Genomic DNA, 16,221 nt, shown 5'->3' on the forward strand with positions numbered 1-16,221 from the left:
GTTGTGACAGGACAAGGGGTAATGATTTTAAACTAAAGAAGTCGAGATTCAGGCCAGACATGAGGAAGAAATTTTTTCCAATGTGAGTGGTGAAACACCAGCACAGGTTGCCCGGAGTGGATGCCCCATCCCTGGAGACATTCCAGGCCAGGCTGGACGGGGCTCTGAGCAACCTGATCTGGTTGCAGATGTCCCTGCTCATGGCACGGGGTTGGACTAGACAACCTTTGAACGTCCCTTCCAGCCCGAACTATTCTATGATTTTATGGCCCCACATATGTGGTGCTGGCATCTTCATGGTGTGAGCCTCCATGGCCCAAAAACACTGCCTGCCTCTGGTGTGGGGCACAGACGCGTGAGCGGCACCTCAGGGCTCATGTCAGACTGACACTCTGGTTTGGGCAACTCAGCCACCGTCTGTGCTTCCCAGTTACTTGCGTCCCATTCAATAGAGGGGTTTTTTTGCTTGAAAACAGCATTTTGGGATGCAGGCAGAATGTGGTTCCTGTATCCCTGTGAGAGCACATCAGCCATCCTCCTTGATTATGGTCTTGCATGCTCAGTTTGGATGACTGCAGGGATCAGACAGAGATCAGCTGAGATTTTTGTAAATGTCATTTGACTCTTTTTCAGGATGTGAATAATTTGTTCCTATATTTGGAAACTGCATTTAAAAACTATTGTTAGTGTGGCATACTTATTTAGTTTTACATTTAATTTTACTATATTTTGTCATTTAAATGGGTATATAACTGTTCTGTAATACTTAATATTTGCAATTAAACAGATGTGTAAGTGCTGATATATGCAGGACATAAAATGATGTTTTTATTAAAGAAACCTAATGAGTTAGGCTTCTCTTTTTTAGAGAAATGGTTTAAATACTTCAGTCCAAACACCGATGCCATTTAGTTTCAAACTGTTAATTATTGTGAATTGCTTTTTTACACACTCATATCAGCATGTAAACAAAATTCATATTGACCTGCTGACTCTTATTCACCTGTGGGTATGATTTTTTCGAAAGACAAAAGGATGGTTTGTTACTTAAGTGCTAGCCTGCGCTATGAAAAAAACAGCTTCAAACCTGTTCTGAGCCAGCAGTTTCCAGTCTGTCAAGGCTGTCTTACAAGAAATAAGTCAGGGCTGACTCCTAAAGATGTCGGCTCAGAGCCTCGAAATATCTAGTCCTGGTGACTTCATCTGGAAAAGTGGGATTTCCCTGCCCTGCATGGCGTGAGGAGCCCTTCGTTCGGGTACAGTAGTGAGCCACACAAGACCGGAGGAGAACCTAAGTGATTTAAAAGCACAAAATACATGAGCTTTGGTGGAGGGGTGTATGCCTGTGGGGGGCTTGCTTGGCTCCTGAAAGGCAGGGTGAACTGCTCCTGCTTCTGGATTATTACCTAGGTATGAATTTGTGCTGGTCTCCCAGGAAGGATGTTAATGACCATTTCAAAGACTGAGGGATTTTTCCCAGTGCAAATAAACATAAATGTGTTAAAGATGAAATTTCATGCTCAGAGGGAACTGCATATCAAATCTGGTAGTCTTCTGACAATTAAGAAAGGCATTTAAGAAACAAAACCCTTGTTGTGATTTTAATACTATCAAATAATTGAATTCCTGTAATGCCTTAATCAAAATAATATAAAAAACATTAAATGATGACCACCCATAAAATACAAAAACAGGAATAGAAGTTCTGTTTCTTGTGCACTCAAAATCATATTGACCGAGTGAAATAGATGTATCCTTGCTTTTATGATGGTGGTAGTAAAACACTGCTTGCTCCTCTTTAGCTGTGTGCTAACAGTAAAGCTTAGGGACACTACTAATATGTCTCACACATGCAGAGAAAAGCTGTTTGATAAATAATGACCACAGTCTATTTCTTCTGCCTGTAATTAAAACCAAAATGTTCAAAATTATTATAATTGATGTGTCCTCCCACTGTAACATATTACGTTTGTGGTTTTTTGTTTTGTTTTTCTCTTCAGCTGTACAAAGAAATAGAAATATGTCAGAAGATTACACAGCACATTCAAATAGAGAAGTCTGATGCATCCTCTGATATTTATGGTGAGTTTCTCCTTGATTTGTTTTTACTTTTCTACCAAGTCAGTCCTAGTGTGAGCAGGTTCTTTCTTGCTATTCATCGATGTACCCAAAAGGCCTGTTGAACACAATAAGAAAAGCACATCTGATTCTCGTGCCATCCGCAGAAAGCTCGCTCTGCTGCCCTGAAGCAGGAGGCTTTTATTTGTAGTGCACTGAACGCTGCCTTTCCTGGTGCTCGAGCTGTGGGATGTGGATGCGTAGCTCTTTGACAAGAGCTACGGTGGAGGAAAGGACAAACGTTTTCTTGTTTTTGTAGTTTCTCAAAACACCACCCACAGAGGTTATGTGACTGAACACCAGCGGAAAACAGCACCCTTTGCCGGTTGTCATATCTTGTAGGAATGCCTGTATCGCGGTGCTTGTGGGGCTTGGGAAGGGGCTGCTGCGGGCTGGAAAGCCTTCCCCCTCCTTACTGCTTCTACCAAGCGTGATGGCAAGGATGCAGCCAGGAGCATCGCTGTGGGTGGGAGGCACCTCGAGGTCTGCGGCTGGGCAGCTGTCCCAGGAGAGGCTGTTTGGTCCCTTTCCCCGCCTGCTGGGGACACACGAGGTGGGTTCCTGTCTCACTTCAGTGTTCCTGAGGCTGGGGGAGCCTGGCCCTACTGCACACACAGCCCTTGAGGATGCCCCATGGAGCCAGAACATGATATGTCGTACAGGTCTGTGTGTAAAACACAGGGCAGGGGAAGTGTGTGTAATTTCAGCAAAATCTCTAATCTTTACATGGGGGTGATCATATTTCTTATCTTTCAAGTATTTCAAGTTACAGACCTCCAGCCTGGCAAGTTTACCCTTTCATCTGGCAATTACAGTTGTATAGTATATTTTAAAGTTATTTATGCAACCTACCCTGCGGGAAGACAATCTGCATCTTTTTTACTATTTATCTAAATATTCTCTTTTAATGACTAGAATAATTGCGAATCCCCAAACTGCTTATTATACAGCTGCAGGCCATTTGAATATTGAGCTCTGCTACAAAGCAGTGGTACTGACTGTGGTTTGAATATTGAAGGCGTAAGAAAATATTAACTAGCACAGCGATGATCCTGGCTTCGACAATTATGCTGTGCCTGAAGCCACTGCAAGAAAAGATGGAAAAAGATGGAAAAGGTGGAAAAGATAGAAAAATATGGAAAAAATTCTTCATGGAAAGGGTTGTGAAGCACTGGAACAGGCTGCCCAGGGAAGTGGTGGAGTCGCCATCCCTGGAGGTGTTTAAAAGACGTTTAGATGAGGTTCTTAGGGACATGGTTTAGTGCTAGAGTTAGGTTACGTTTGGAGTCAATGATCCTGAGGATCTCTTCCAACTGAAACGATTCTATGATTCTAAGAGTGAGAGGTATTGTGGCATTTCCTGTTTATTTCTTTTTCTTCTCTCTCTTTTTTTTTTAAGTGATAGATGGGAAAGACCGTGAAATGCACTGTTGCGGCCTGTGAAATTAGATCAGCTGTCTGAGACATGGGCTGCATCTGTTCAGTGGCTCCAACCCTGCAGGGATTGAATGCTACATTGACTCTAAATGGCAGCAGAATTTCTGTAGTCTGTGTGTGTCTTACAGAAACAGCACAATGTGTCCATACAGTGACAAGCATGTACTGAAATACATGTGTGTGGGGGATCACTGCAACCGACGTCTAGGGTGCTAAGGGACATTTTACTCTGATGATTACTTGTTTTTTCTATGCAGCTTTGTTCAAGCCTTCTCATACTTCCTGCCTGTTTAAAAAACATACATCCAAATGCCCTGTGCCTGGATTCCTTCAAAAGAACTAGAAAAATCTTCATTTTGAAAATGAATGAGATTATGAGAATCATTAGTGACATTACCTGTTGCTGTTGCTAGCATCCCAGCTATAGAAATAATAATACTTGTAAATCACCTTGAATTTTCACAAGCAGCTATTCATTAATCCCAACAGTGTAGACATAGTGCTGTTATCTCCATTTAACAGACATGGTATCAAAGGTAGGGAGGTGAAATGCTTTCACTGAGGGTGCAATTAAGACAGGCCAGTTCAGCTCACTAGCTTGACAGGAAGATAATAACAGGAGTTAATAGCTGTCTGCTGGCTTTGCAAGCTGTTTTGGGCCAGCTAAGGGATCCTGCTGCCAGGGAGGAGGTGTTAGGAGGCTCTTGGAGCAGCTTCGCCATCGTGCCTGAGTTCCAGTGACGTAAAGAGGATAGAGCAGCATGTTTCAGGGAAAGCTCACCTGGGAACATTTTGCACTGTTTCTACTCCCACCAGTGTGCCTGTGGTAAGAGACACTCCTGGAGTGTCTGGCCAGCGTGGTGGACCTTGTCAGCGTTAGATCTGTCAATGTGATGCTGTTGGTGATGTCTGAGCACATTCATTCTTGCGCTTTCACTGATACCAGCCTCTTTGCAAAGGTTGTGTGGGCAGAAATCAGGTCACACCAGCAGCAACAACCTATTGCTTCCAGCTCCAGCATGTACTGGGAACATACTGGTATTTTTGTTAGCAACTCTCTATCACAGGGGGCCGAGGTAATTGTATGGAGGTGGATTTGTTCAGGTGTTGTGCCAGTTCGGTGAGGCCATGTGCACTCATAAATGCAGACTTTTGTTCTCCTGTCATCAAAACTTTGCAGTGAAGAAAAGGCTCTGTCTGGGTCACCACCCATCTCTTCACACCTGTGTTTCAGAGTCCAGGCACAGTTTGATAATAATCTTTTTGGCAGTGATGCCAGCTTATGCAATCGCTGTCACTTCCACCCACTCCTGCCCTTCCTCTCATGCGATGCTAGTACACGTGTTTGTGTGGAACACCTGCAGAATTCAGCCAGATGGAAACTGTACATTCGTATTATACACGTGTATATACAAGCTCCACATACATATGTATACACACACACTTGACTGAGGTATTTCTCATCTGGGTGAGTTCCTTGCTCTGCTTCACTGCATGGCAGTGAAAGCACTGGCGCCGGCACTGCAGTGGGACAGGCATGCTGCTTCAAATTGTTTATGAGGTCCACACACGATCACAACTATGGAAATAAAACAGTTTATTCATGTTTGGGGTATGGTCACATACTCTGTCTGCAGAGAGGTTAAGTGTATTTGTGAGATGACCATTTTGAGGCTGTTGCCAGTTGACCATCTCTCATCTCTTAAAGCTGATGACAACGTATAATTGGTCCTTACACCCGTTCTGCTAGTAATTATTGCTTAGGTTTTATGGGTTTGTTTTTTTGACTGAAAGATAATTAAAAAGCAACTACACATGCACTTAGCCCTGACAGGTTGGAGGAGGCAGAGATCTTCTCACAGAGGAGAATGGGAGCATGGGACTGCTTGGGGGTGCTAATCTCTTCACAGTTAGCCACAGGGAGAACGTGAGATGCAACTCAGCCTTGTTTTAACTGTATGGTAGTTGGCTGCAAAGCAGCATTTCGGTTGCAAAAGGGTGATGATATTAGGAACCAATGATGTGTGCTGACTCAGACCGCAGTCTTGGGCATGTTCCACTGTGCTTCTGGTTAAGGGTTTTCCAGGTAGGCTTTGTGGTGATGACAACCAATAACTACTACATTTTGCAACTACTCTTTTGTTTAGTTGAGAGTTTTCTTTCTGCCAAAGTTGGTGTGTTGAATGAGCTTCACAAATTTCATCTTATTCAGGCTGAAGAGCTCACATACGGATTCCAAGTAGCTCAGTAAGTCTTGAAGGGCCCTGTGATCCTCGCTTGCTGCCACATTCTTCTCTTCCCTTTTTTTTTAAATGACGGATGAAAAAATAACTTATCCACAAGAATCAACTCAAAGGGAGTCCTAAAGTCAGAATAGGCTCCCTGCACATCTGCTTCCTCTTGGCTGGTGGCTGATTCCGTGTCAAAAAAGCATCTTCCCCCAGAGGTTTGTAAATGTTTTTCTAGTTGGGAAAAGAGAGAGCAAATGGTTGCCTACACCCATTTAGGGAGTAATGATGTTTCAGAAAGGCAAATGTTCTGCTTTAGATAACTTCTCAACAGTAAACAAACAAACCCTATTTAACCAACCACATTGTATTTCCTTTACACATTGTTATCTTACATGGTGTCAAACACAAATGGCAAGAAAATCACCAAAACCAGACCTAATGATACCATTTGCACTGTTTAAATTAAGGCTGTGTCAGTACTTCCACTGTAAAGCTGTTCTGTGAGTCTTTTAATGCAACTATGAAATGTGCTCTGAGCTGAGACTTGGCAAATAACAGGTTGCGCCAGGAGCAGCTGAGAAAAGAAAAGGGAAAAGGGAAAGTGGCATTTTTACAAACTCATCCAGTCCAGGAATTTCAAAAAATAAAAGTTGGCATTGTGCTTTAGCAGGAACTGTTAAGGTTTGTCTGAGTTCAGGATGCCATGTCAGCCAGAGGTCTCTGTTTCCTGGCTTTTGTCTGTCGGTTTGGGTCACAAACCACAGCTCTGTGCAGCTTTTGTCTGCACCAAAACTTCTTGAAGTGACCTTTTGTGGCAAGAGGAATGGAAGTCTGTTCCAACATTTTGCAGCTGTGGTATCCTCAAATAAAGCTGTAGATGAATTATGTATAAACTCAGAAATGCAGTTCAGGTGTTTGTTAAAGCCACTTTCATTTTTTAACTTTGCCTTTATGTTTATAAAGGTGTGTAGGAAAGGAGAAGGGAGGAATTCCCTACTGCTCACTGCAGGGACAGCACAGACGTACCTGTAGTACATGCAGCTGTTAGGACACGCTGGAAGTGGTTGGCTTTTTCTAACCATCTCACTGGGTATCTCCCTAGGTTTCTCTCTGTCCTCCGTGGAAGAAGAAGGGATTCGTCGCCTGTATGTGAATGGCGTCAAAGAGACAGGCCTAGCTTTCAAGAAAGGTAAAAGACTTTTTAAAGTGCTTTTCTTATTGTTTGTTTAATCTTGGTATAGACCATGAGCTTGTTGGGTGGAGAGCTTTATGAACACACCAAACCAGGGTCCTAGTCCAAAAGAGAGCATGGTCTTTAGGGAAGAACCTGAGGTACTGAATATGTGGCTGTTCTGCTCTTGGGAACAGCTATGCTATATAGTCAACCTTTTAAAATTTTGATTTGCTATATATGTAGCAGGGTCAGCGTGTCCCTGGCAGCTAGAAAGAGGAGCAGGGGCCTTCTCAAATCAGTCACTGCAAGATAAATGGGTACAGTAGAAGTCATCACAGTGCTCTCTGTGGCTGGGATTACTGCCTCTAGTTTTGCTTCCAGCCTTTGCAGGAAGCATGAGAGCACTTGGACCAGAAACCAGCAGAGATAACCGGGCTGCTGGGCTCATCCAAAGGCAGAGCAGGAGATGGTTTAACTGCAGTTTGCCCAAGCTGAGATCAACCCTGACACTGCCGTGCCCTTGCTGCTTTTCCCAGCTGTTGCCCTTTCCGATGTGCTGGCACTGCTGCTCACGCAGGCACATGATGGGCTGGTCAGGGAGCTGAGCAGCTGAAACCTAACAGGATTTTAAAGTCTAACATGGGGAGCATGAAGAGTGACAAGACTCTCATCTCGTCATAACCTGTCAGTGTATGCAGAGTCCTCAAAAACACCTGCAGAGTTTTATTGGTGAGTGGTTACATGGTCATGCAGAGCTTATTTGGCTGTCGCCGAAAGCAATGGGGGCCGGTGTCTCCAAAACTGCTTCAGCCCTTTGCCTTGTGCTGAGACTGGCACTCTTAGCTGAGCTGATCCAGCTCATCGTCTTGATAGAAAACTGCCGTGGCAGAAACGTGTGGCTGGTTTTCTGACCCGCTAGCAGATGGAGTTGGCTTGTGTTGCAGTGAAGCAAGTGGCAGAAGTGGCACGGTGGAGGGGCAGAACTGTGCAGAGGAGAAACTGGGAAGGAAGAATCAGAGGGCACAGGAGGGGGAACAGTTCTGGCTGCAGGGAGCCTGGAGTTTTGCTGACCTGTAACCTCTAACCCTAACTTAAGAAAACCCCCATAGGTGGTTCTGGAGGCTGTTGCATATATCTATTGGGCTTGAAAGGCCATCTTTCTCTTCTTACCCCACCTCACATGATTCGCTGACAGACAGGATGGGGCTTCTACCAAAAGCCCTGAACGGGGGCTGCTCTCTGCCAGCCTGCCACAGAGAAATAAAATTCTGCAGGCTTCTTGTGGGCTGCCAAGAGAATATTGATGGGGGTGGGCTACAGCAGAGTTTCCTTATTTTGCCTTTAGAAAATGACTGAGCGACAGTTTAAATGAATGCATGAACACAGACTGCCTCCTGCGGGGCTGCAATCCTAAAACACACTTCCAGTGATATATTTCTCTTCATAATAGAGATTAAAAGCCATTTGTGTATGAAGCCTATTTAGCAGGATATTATGACAAGATACCCATAGTTAGCAGAAAGCAGGGAAGAAAACTCTTCCTCCCATTATTTACATTCATATTTGCATTTAACTGCACTTCCTATAGTAAGTCTAACCAGAAGAGATACAGTATTTCATTGTCAATCTTTTCTCCAATTATAAAAACTTAAATCTTATTTTTTCCTAATAATTTTTATTATTATCTTTTTTTTTTTTTCTGTTCGTCCGCATTAAGTAGACCACTCTTGGAATTTGAGGCACGTGATTGTACAGAGATAGACATGATGCTTCAGTCCCAAATGATTCAAAACAAGGATTACAAAGACTAAATGAAGCCCCAGATATGATATTTATGGTTACAGGCATATTAATGTGTTACTATTGTGGCATGGCATCACTAAGTAGAATAAATGAAATAATGTGAAATGCTTGATTTGCTTTGTCTTGTCCTTGTTTCAAATATGATTTTGTGGTTCATTTACTTCGTAGCTATTCTATCTAGTTCATTTTATTCTCTCTGAAACTGCACGCCACACTGCAGTTTCTGGGCACAATTACAAGCATTTAGGAAGATCTCAATTTTCCTAAAGAAAACTGAAGCTCTCTAGCCTCCTCCCTGCCGCTTTTCTTTCTTGAATGTGGGTAGGTAATCTCTTTCCTGGAGGGTGCAGCTGAGCTCTGCTCGCAGCTCAGGCTCATCGAGTCAGGCCTTTCACCCAGGCTCAAGTGTGGCAAGACTTATCCTCTGCATGACCACCCAGCCAGAGGAGTGCACAGCACTGAGGCAGGTCACCCCCACAGATGGAAACAGCTCTTTCGACACTGTAAATTCCAGCTTTCACCCCTGTAAGTGCCAGGAGGGTGACTGGGATGCCACGGTGGTCCCATTGGTGGGCCGATGGCCATTGCAGAGTATGCTTTCCCACCAGCTGTGCCCAGCGGGCCAGCTCCTGGGGGGATGCTTGCAGAGGACCACCAGCATCACCCGCAAGTGGAGAAAAAGCCCCTGACAATCAGGGCTGTCAGCACTGGCGTGCCCTGGTGCACTGCTGCCTGTCTGACCCTAAAGGTTATTTGGGATTAAACCCTGGCCCAGCTTGCTGTTGTCGGTTGGAGAGCAGGCCTGGTTGGCCAAGGGGAAGGTCAGGTTTCCTGCAGCATCTCAGAGGGCCACATGTCCTCTGTTGGCATCGCTGCGTCACCCCTGAAGCAAGCAGGAGTCAGCTGTTTCCTCTGCAGATCCCCTTTTCCCTTGGGCGCTACTGCTGTAAATAGCTCCTGAAATCAGATTTAAAAAAAAGCATGACTAACTTGCCAAGTGCTAAAATTCGCCTTTTGAAGATCTATGTGCTAGGACGTTAATTCAGACAGGGCCAGAGAGGAGGGCCAGAGATCTGAAGTCCTATAACATATGCCCCGGCTGAGTGGGAAACGTTTTCTCTCCTCCCAGGGGTTTGGGTAGAGGACCACTTCCAATAAAAGCCTTCACTTGTGTGGAAAATTAAAAGCAAGAATCAGCCCTGCCCAGCTACGCCACCCTTTCCCTGTCCTGTGTGCGGTGCCTCAGAAGTCTGACATTGTCCTTCAGTATATATTTATTTATAAGCAATATGTTGTGCAAGGTGGTGAGCTGTGCAGCAGCTGTTCGCTTGCAGAGTGATGTGGAGAAAAAGGGAATATTTGTTGCTGGTACGTTGTGAGGTACTTCCTGGGCACTGCACTCTTAGGGATGGCACTGGAGTACCAGTCTGACAACAGATCTTGCAGAAGTCCATCAAATTTCAGTATCATTTGCAGTCATAAATGTTTACTTTATGTCTAGACATGACACTGTCTGGCACTTCATAAATACCAAGCTAAGCTCCTTGATGTCTGTGGGTAACAGAAACGTTACTGTGCAAGTCTTACCTGTTCCTTTCTGTGTTGCAGGCCTGAAAGCTGGCGATGAAATTGTGGAGATTAACAAGAAAGCTGCTGAGGATCTGGACTCAGCTTTGCTGAAAGATGCCCTTGTTCAGTCTTCACTGTGTCTTACTGTGCGCACCTATCCAGAGATAGAGGAAGGGCAGAAACTAATGCAGCCACCACCACGTCGCTTGGAAAACCCATCTGACTTGAGTGACAGCACACTGGCATTTGCTGGGAGCAACCAAGGTATTGCATTCAGTATAGAAATTACCAAGAGGAGCATTCACACTTAGAATATGCTGGTGTATTGCCATTGATCCCTGCATGTAACTTCTATGGTAGAAGTAAGAGGAATTACAGCCTCAATGCGCTGGGCAGATAATAAGTGGGAGCTCTGGAAGCTGTAAGGTATAGTCTGCGGTAGCAACAAAGGAGGCCTGGGCGCACGGTTAGGCTGTGAAACGTGTGTCATTGCCAAATGCATGTCACATCATCTGGCTGTGCCTACAGCGAATTGCAGAACTAATTGCTCCCTTCTGGGCTGTTCAGGAGGTGCTTCTACCTCTGGGTTTGCCCACAGGATAAACTTCCAGCAGGGAGGGGAGAGGGGATAAGCATTCACCCACTTGGATTAGCCAGGAGTGGAGGAGTCCTATGTGTTTGACGAGATGCATAAATAATTCACAAGGACAGTTCAAAACACCTAAAGGTAGAGATTGACCTTACAGCCAAACATATTTAACTGATCCCACAGCTCACTGCAGTGGGAAGGGGCATTCCTGCCCACCACACTGAGAGCTGAACCGGCAGAAAATTAATCCCTAGCAAATGGGAATTGTTAGCCACTAGTTTAGCATCCTGAACCAGCTGAGGACACGCACCTGTTCTGGGTTACGATAAATGGCTGCAGAAGAGCAGTACCGCCTCATTGGCAGCTGGTAGCCACTACCTCTGTAAGACAGCAATGTTGGGAATTGCACTGGGGTAGCAGGAAAGCTCCTGCACCGTGTCTTCTCTTAGTTGCCTGCTTAGTCAAGTCTTACTTGCAGGCTTCTAAGTGTCCCCTGTACCCAAAACCAGAAGATGATACTGTTTGTACCTGCTTGACTTAGTTTTTTAGAATAATTTAAAGTACATGAAAAAGGAATGGAATGGCCAAACAGAAGTAGTTCCTAGATAATCAAAACTATTTCGAGCTGAGGTGAATTTTGACTTCCAGTCAAAAGTAAAAAGTGTCTGAATATGTCAAAATACTTTGTTTTCTGCCCAAAGTAAAGGTTTCAGAAAGGTCAAAATAACTGTTTTGGCAACTACAAAACGGTTTTGATTTGGGCATTTGGAATATAAAGGAGTGGAAGGGGAGCTCTTAGTGCACTTCATTGGGGTTGAAGTCAGCTTCCTCCCAGAACGTGTCCGTCTGATTGCTGCCATCACTCGGTGTAGGGGCTCCTGGGATGAATCTGGGTGCAAACTGGAGCTCACCCAAGAGCAGTGTGAGTGCATTAGCGTGATGCTGAGCTGGAGCAAATGAGCGACAGTGACAGACAGTTTGCTTGGGCTCAGGACCAAGTTGACTCATCTCTGCCTGCAAAGGGTCAGGGAGGTACAGCCTGCCTTTCAACATTTCTGGATGCTGCTCTGGCTTTGCTTAAAATGTTTCCTGAAAGTGATCTGGCAAAAATGTCATTGTTCAGGTGACAGGAACAGGTAGCGGGGAAACGGAAAGCTGGACCCCAGTCTGAGTTTGGGGAGTGTGATATTCATAGCAAGTGGAATAGCACGAACAAGAACGCTTAAAAACAGTTTATTACAAATGCTTCTGAGGGGACTGATAAAAGAAACCTCATGTAAGATATGAGATAAGCCCCCAAAGGCAGTTAAACATTTTCAGAAGGAGATTTTCCCATTTTTATTTTCATTAAACTTTTCCCTGTTAGGCTTTTGTGCTGAAAAATCAAGCCCGTGTTGTACATTTTTATAGCTGGCCACAAGATGCCCCCATTTCCTGCTGAACACCAGCTTTTCGCAGGCTGCATCCTTTTGTCCTTGCTTGGGCTTTTTCGCTGAAACCCCAAGTGCTGAGCCCTCATACCCCAACTTTTCACTGGAGTGAGTGTCTGCCTTGGGTGCATATAATTGGGAAATGGGACTTTTGTATTTATGCAACATAGTGATTTCTAGGGCAGATCAATCACATTTCGTAACACAGGGTCTCAAAAAGCAATTTCTTTGCCGATGTCAGTTCTCTGCATCATTATTTTGATGTTTTTTGAGAGGTCCTTTGCCTTGCTGAGGGTGAAATAGTGCACGGTTTGCAAATGTGGCTGAAGAGCCTAGCATTTGCCTTTTAACGTTGTCCAGTAATAACACCATGTGAAATGAAGACATAAGATGTGGCTGATGGACACGTCACGGCAAAATCAGACCTCCCACCTCTGCCGCTTTGTACACATGACTTCCTTTGTGCTGCTCCCAACTCGAGTCACGTCTGTGCTCCTTTGTAAGCTTCTCCCGAGCTGGGTTTTTGTGCTTATCGCAGCGGTGTGGAACGGCTGCTTGTTTTCCCATGTCCTGTGGTAAGCATGTGAACTGTCTGGTGGGCCAAAGCCCCTCCTTCTTAAGTAGCTCCCCAGGACTGTGGCTAAGTTTCAGGACTTCCTTTTCCCATCAGATTTCTCCTGGTACAGCTGCCCATGACTTTTGGTGGGCTGTAGGCAGATCCTTCCCTCTTTATTTTACATGACAGGTGACACAGGAGCTCGAGCTCTCTTGACATGCGCTTTTCTTCAAAACGCAGCAAACTTTGAGCTGGGAATTGCCTTCGTTCCTCCTCAAAGAGGGAGGATTACTTCTTTAATCAACAGAAGCAACACAACAGCACATCAGCAGATGTGCAGGTGTCTGGCAACTTCTGAAAGCATCTGTAGTTGCCATATGAAATATGCCTCTGAAGAATGACGCTAAGACAGTGTTTCAAGCTAAACAATGCTGATGCGCTAATTTGGGATGATTTAGCCTGAGGTGGGAGTGAAATCAAGGATCTGCACCCAAGTGTGTGATTAGAAGGCAGGTGTTTTGATCTTCCCCATCAATTTATCTCTGTCTAGGTGTTTGTAGAACATAATGTTTTACTGAAGCCTTTCTTCTTCTGGCCCTGTGCTTTTTCAGGTATTTGTTACCTAAATGAGATCCATGAGAGATTTTTAAAAGGGGTACATGCTTTTATTTGGGAGATATTGGCTGTATCTTAGATTTTTGGTCTTGGCTCTGCAGCTTCTTGTAGAGAGCAATCAAGTATGAAATACCCACTGACCCATTTATTTGTGTCCTTGTTGATTACTGGCAGTTTGGCTCGCTAGGCAAATCAGCTCAGTGATTTCTGTTATATGCTTTATTTATAGCATGCGGATTTTTGTCTTCGGTCCTGCAGTAGTGTAGTCCCCCTTTCAGCAGGGGAGTGAAACGTGACTGGGCCAGAATGCCAGCAGGTATAAATCACCTGTAGGCGCATCCGTTCTCCAGAAATTCAGGGTCTGGTTGACTGATCACGCTGACGTCCTATCATTATCTTCTTCACTGGCAATTCTTCATCGGCTATGAAGGCAGCAGGGGGTAGAGTTTTTGTGTGAGGCAAATTATGTTGTGTGTTTTCAACAGAAAGATGCTGTGTATTTTTTTTCTTTTTTTTTCTTTTTTTTTTTTTTTTTTTTAAGGAAGCTTTCCCAGTGCCTTATTACTCAGTGGGAGGTCTTCCAGGAGCAAAGCAGGGGCTGTGTTTCTGGGAGTCGACCTCCCTGAAGTGACTGCCACTGCTCCTGTTCAATACGATGTCTCTTTACAGCTGTTCCATTATCTGGAACTGCCTCGTATATGCTGAGGTTGGGGCTAGAGCTGCAAATCAGCTCTTTGGCAGCGGTTACTTCATTGTGTTTCCTTAACAGGTTATTCTTGAAATGACCTTGGATTTTATATCTCTAATTGATGTGCAAAATGTCATCTTAGGTATGATATATACCTTCCCCTAGGAATTTGTGCTGCATCAAGCTTGCAGAGCCACAAGTTTTGTTCCTTTCATCTAGGATCGTTTTTGCTGGCTTTCAGTCTTCTCTCCTGCTAATGCAGCCTGCATAAATCTGGTTGAGAAAGACTAACTCTCTTTCTGTCTGGAGCCCTGCAGCACGTTTTCCTTGTTACCTAAAAAGATCAGTGAGAACTATCTCCTCTCCCCACAAGAAGTGTTTTGTCTCCCCAACCCGGCCCACTCAGTCCAAGGAATAAGAGCTTGAAAGGTGAAAATGCAGCCTCACGTCTACCCAGAATCATAAAGGAGATATTTTGTTATTAGAAGGGGATTTGAGAATGGAAGTGGGGAGCAGTATCCATATTGTTTTGTGGTCTCCCTGCAATCCATTACCTTTTTTTACTCAGGGATAGAGTTTCCAAGGTTTAGGCTTTGCATGCTGCTGTATTTTGGAGACCTCTACCATGAGGGATAACTCTGCAGGGATAACTGAGAGCCATATAAATCGCCATGCAGAACGTATAAATGATAAAAAAGAAAGTACACCCCTGTTTTGAATGGGTATATTAATATTTTAGATGTGAAGTGGGTAGGTATTTTTACGGAGTGTGTTATTTTGTCATTCAGAAAGCAGGAAGACCAGAGGCTGAAGTTAACACACACTGTAAAGGCTATGGTATAAAACTGAAACAAACTTGCACTATAAGAATGGCCATTATTTTTCATTCCATCCTCGTCCTGTCACAGGTCCCCTTAGGCGAAGTAATTTGGATTTCAGAACAAGCTGAGGCTAACAGTAACCTTAATTTCTTTATGGTTATTTTCCTGGGGCAGATTACTTAATTTCATACCTTTTGCAGCATGTTAAAAAAATATTGTTATCATTCAGTGCTTGATTTAACAGTTCCAGAGGCATTTACTGCAGCAGCAATCCGAGGGTCTTGCATGTAATTAATTAGAGACATGCAGAACTGTTGTTCACGAGGTCTATTTTCTAAGAGCTTAAAAGCCAAAGCTCAGGGATTGTTGCTTCAGTCAGAGCTGCGTTCAGGGGTCTCATTGCTCCTGGCTTTTCTAAGGACTGCCTGAGCTGCAGTTGAAATAAGCAGCGTGGCCATTAACACGTGAGTTTTGGCACTGCAGCTTTGGGTTTTTCACCCTTCCCATTTCGGCTGCAGTAAGCATACCTGCTCCTTTACTCTCTCAGATTTCTGATGTTCACATTTTGGCTGTCTTGCCGCTCCCCCTGCCGGCTCCGCAGCCCCAGCACGGCATTTGCAGAAAAAAAGGTTGTTTCATCTGATCGCAAGGTCCTCCGTTTCCAAGGTCCGTGAGCACAAGCTTCATTTTTACGTCTATGAAAACTCCCGTTTATTCCAAAGGGGTTACTCAAGCATATTACAGGTGTTCCACCAGCCTCTTGACCTGGGAAGGGTGAAAAGTGGCCGCAGTGCAGTTGGTACAGGGAAGGTTTGATTGAATCTGTATTTTTCCCTAGAAGAGTGAACGAATTGAATGACATTCAGCATAGATTTTTCTATATTTGTGCAATTTATTACCTACTTAAAATGGAAAGGGAAGCAACAGAGTTCTTTCAAAAGGAAAAGAGATTTATGGGGCTTCTTCTGCAGCTCTCCGGGAAAGGCAGAATTCCCCAGTTTGTTTCTGTACTGTTCTTTGGTTGTGCAGTTGGCTGTAACTGGGATAGTTGTAGCTAGGTTTTACAGGTCTTTGAAGAGGTTATCAACTCTGTGGGTCTTCCCAATTGGACAGAATACCCCAGTGTAAAAATGATGTTTTCTTCTTTTGTGTTTCAAAGCTAACCAGAATTCTTCTGAAACGGAAAAAAA

The 16,221-nt window shown here is 44.3% G+C and overlaps 1 protein-coding gene across 2 annotated transcripts in view; it reads left to right on the top strand.

Annotated features, from left to right (window-relative positions):
• Positions 1 to 16,221, top strand: part of TIAM1 (TIAM Rac1 associated GEF 1) — an 85,340-nt gene that overhangs the window by 39,653 nt on the left and 29,466 nt on the right. For both annotated transcript variants that reach the window (XM_065630828.1, XM_065630819.1), the window contains exons 10-12: positions 2,001 to 2,082; positions 6,889 to 6,975; positions 10,372 to 10,596. In XM_065630828.1, the coding sequence (XP_065486900.1) occupies positions 2,001 to 2,082; positions 6,889 to 6,975; positions 10,372 to 10,596 (394 nt within the window). The remainder of the gene's footprint in view (positions 1 to 2,000; positions 2,083 to 6,888; positions 6,976 to 10,371; positions 10,597 to 16,221) is intronic.

The sequence above is a fragment of the Caloenas nicobarica genome, chromosome 1 (assembly GCF_036013445.1).
Source record: "Caloenas nicobarica isolate bCalNic1 chromosome 1, bCalNic1.hap1, whole genome shotgun sequence".
Classification (NCBI taxonomy): Eukaryota; Metazoa; Chordata; class Aves; order Columbiformes; family Columbidae; genus Caloenas; species Caloenas nicobarica.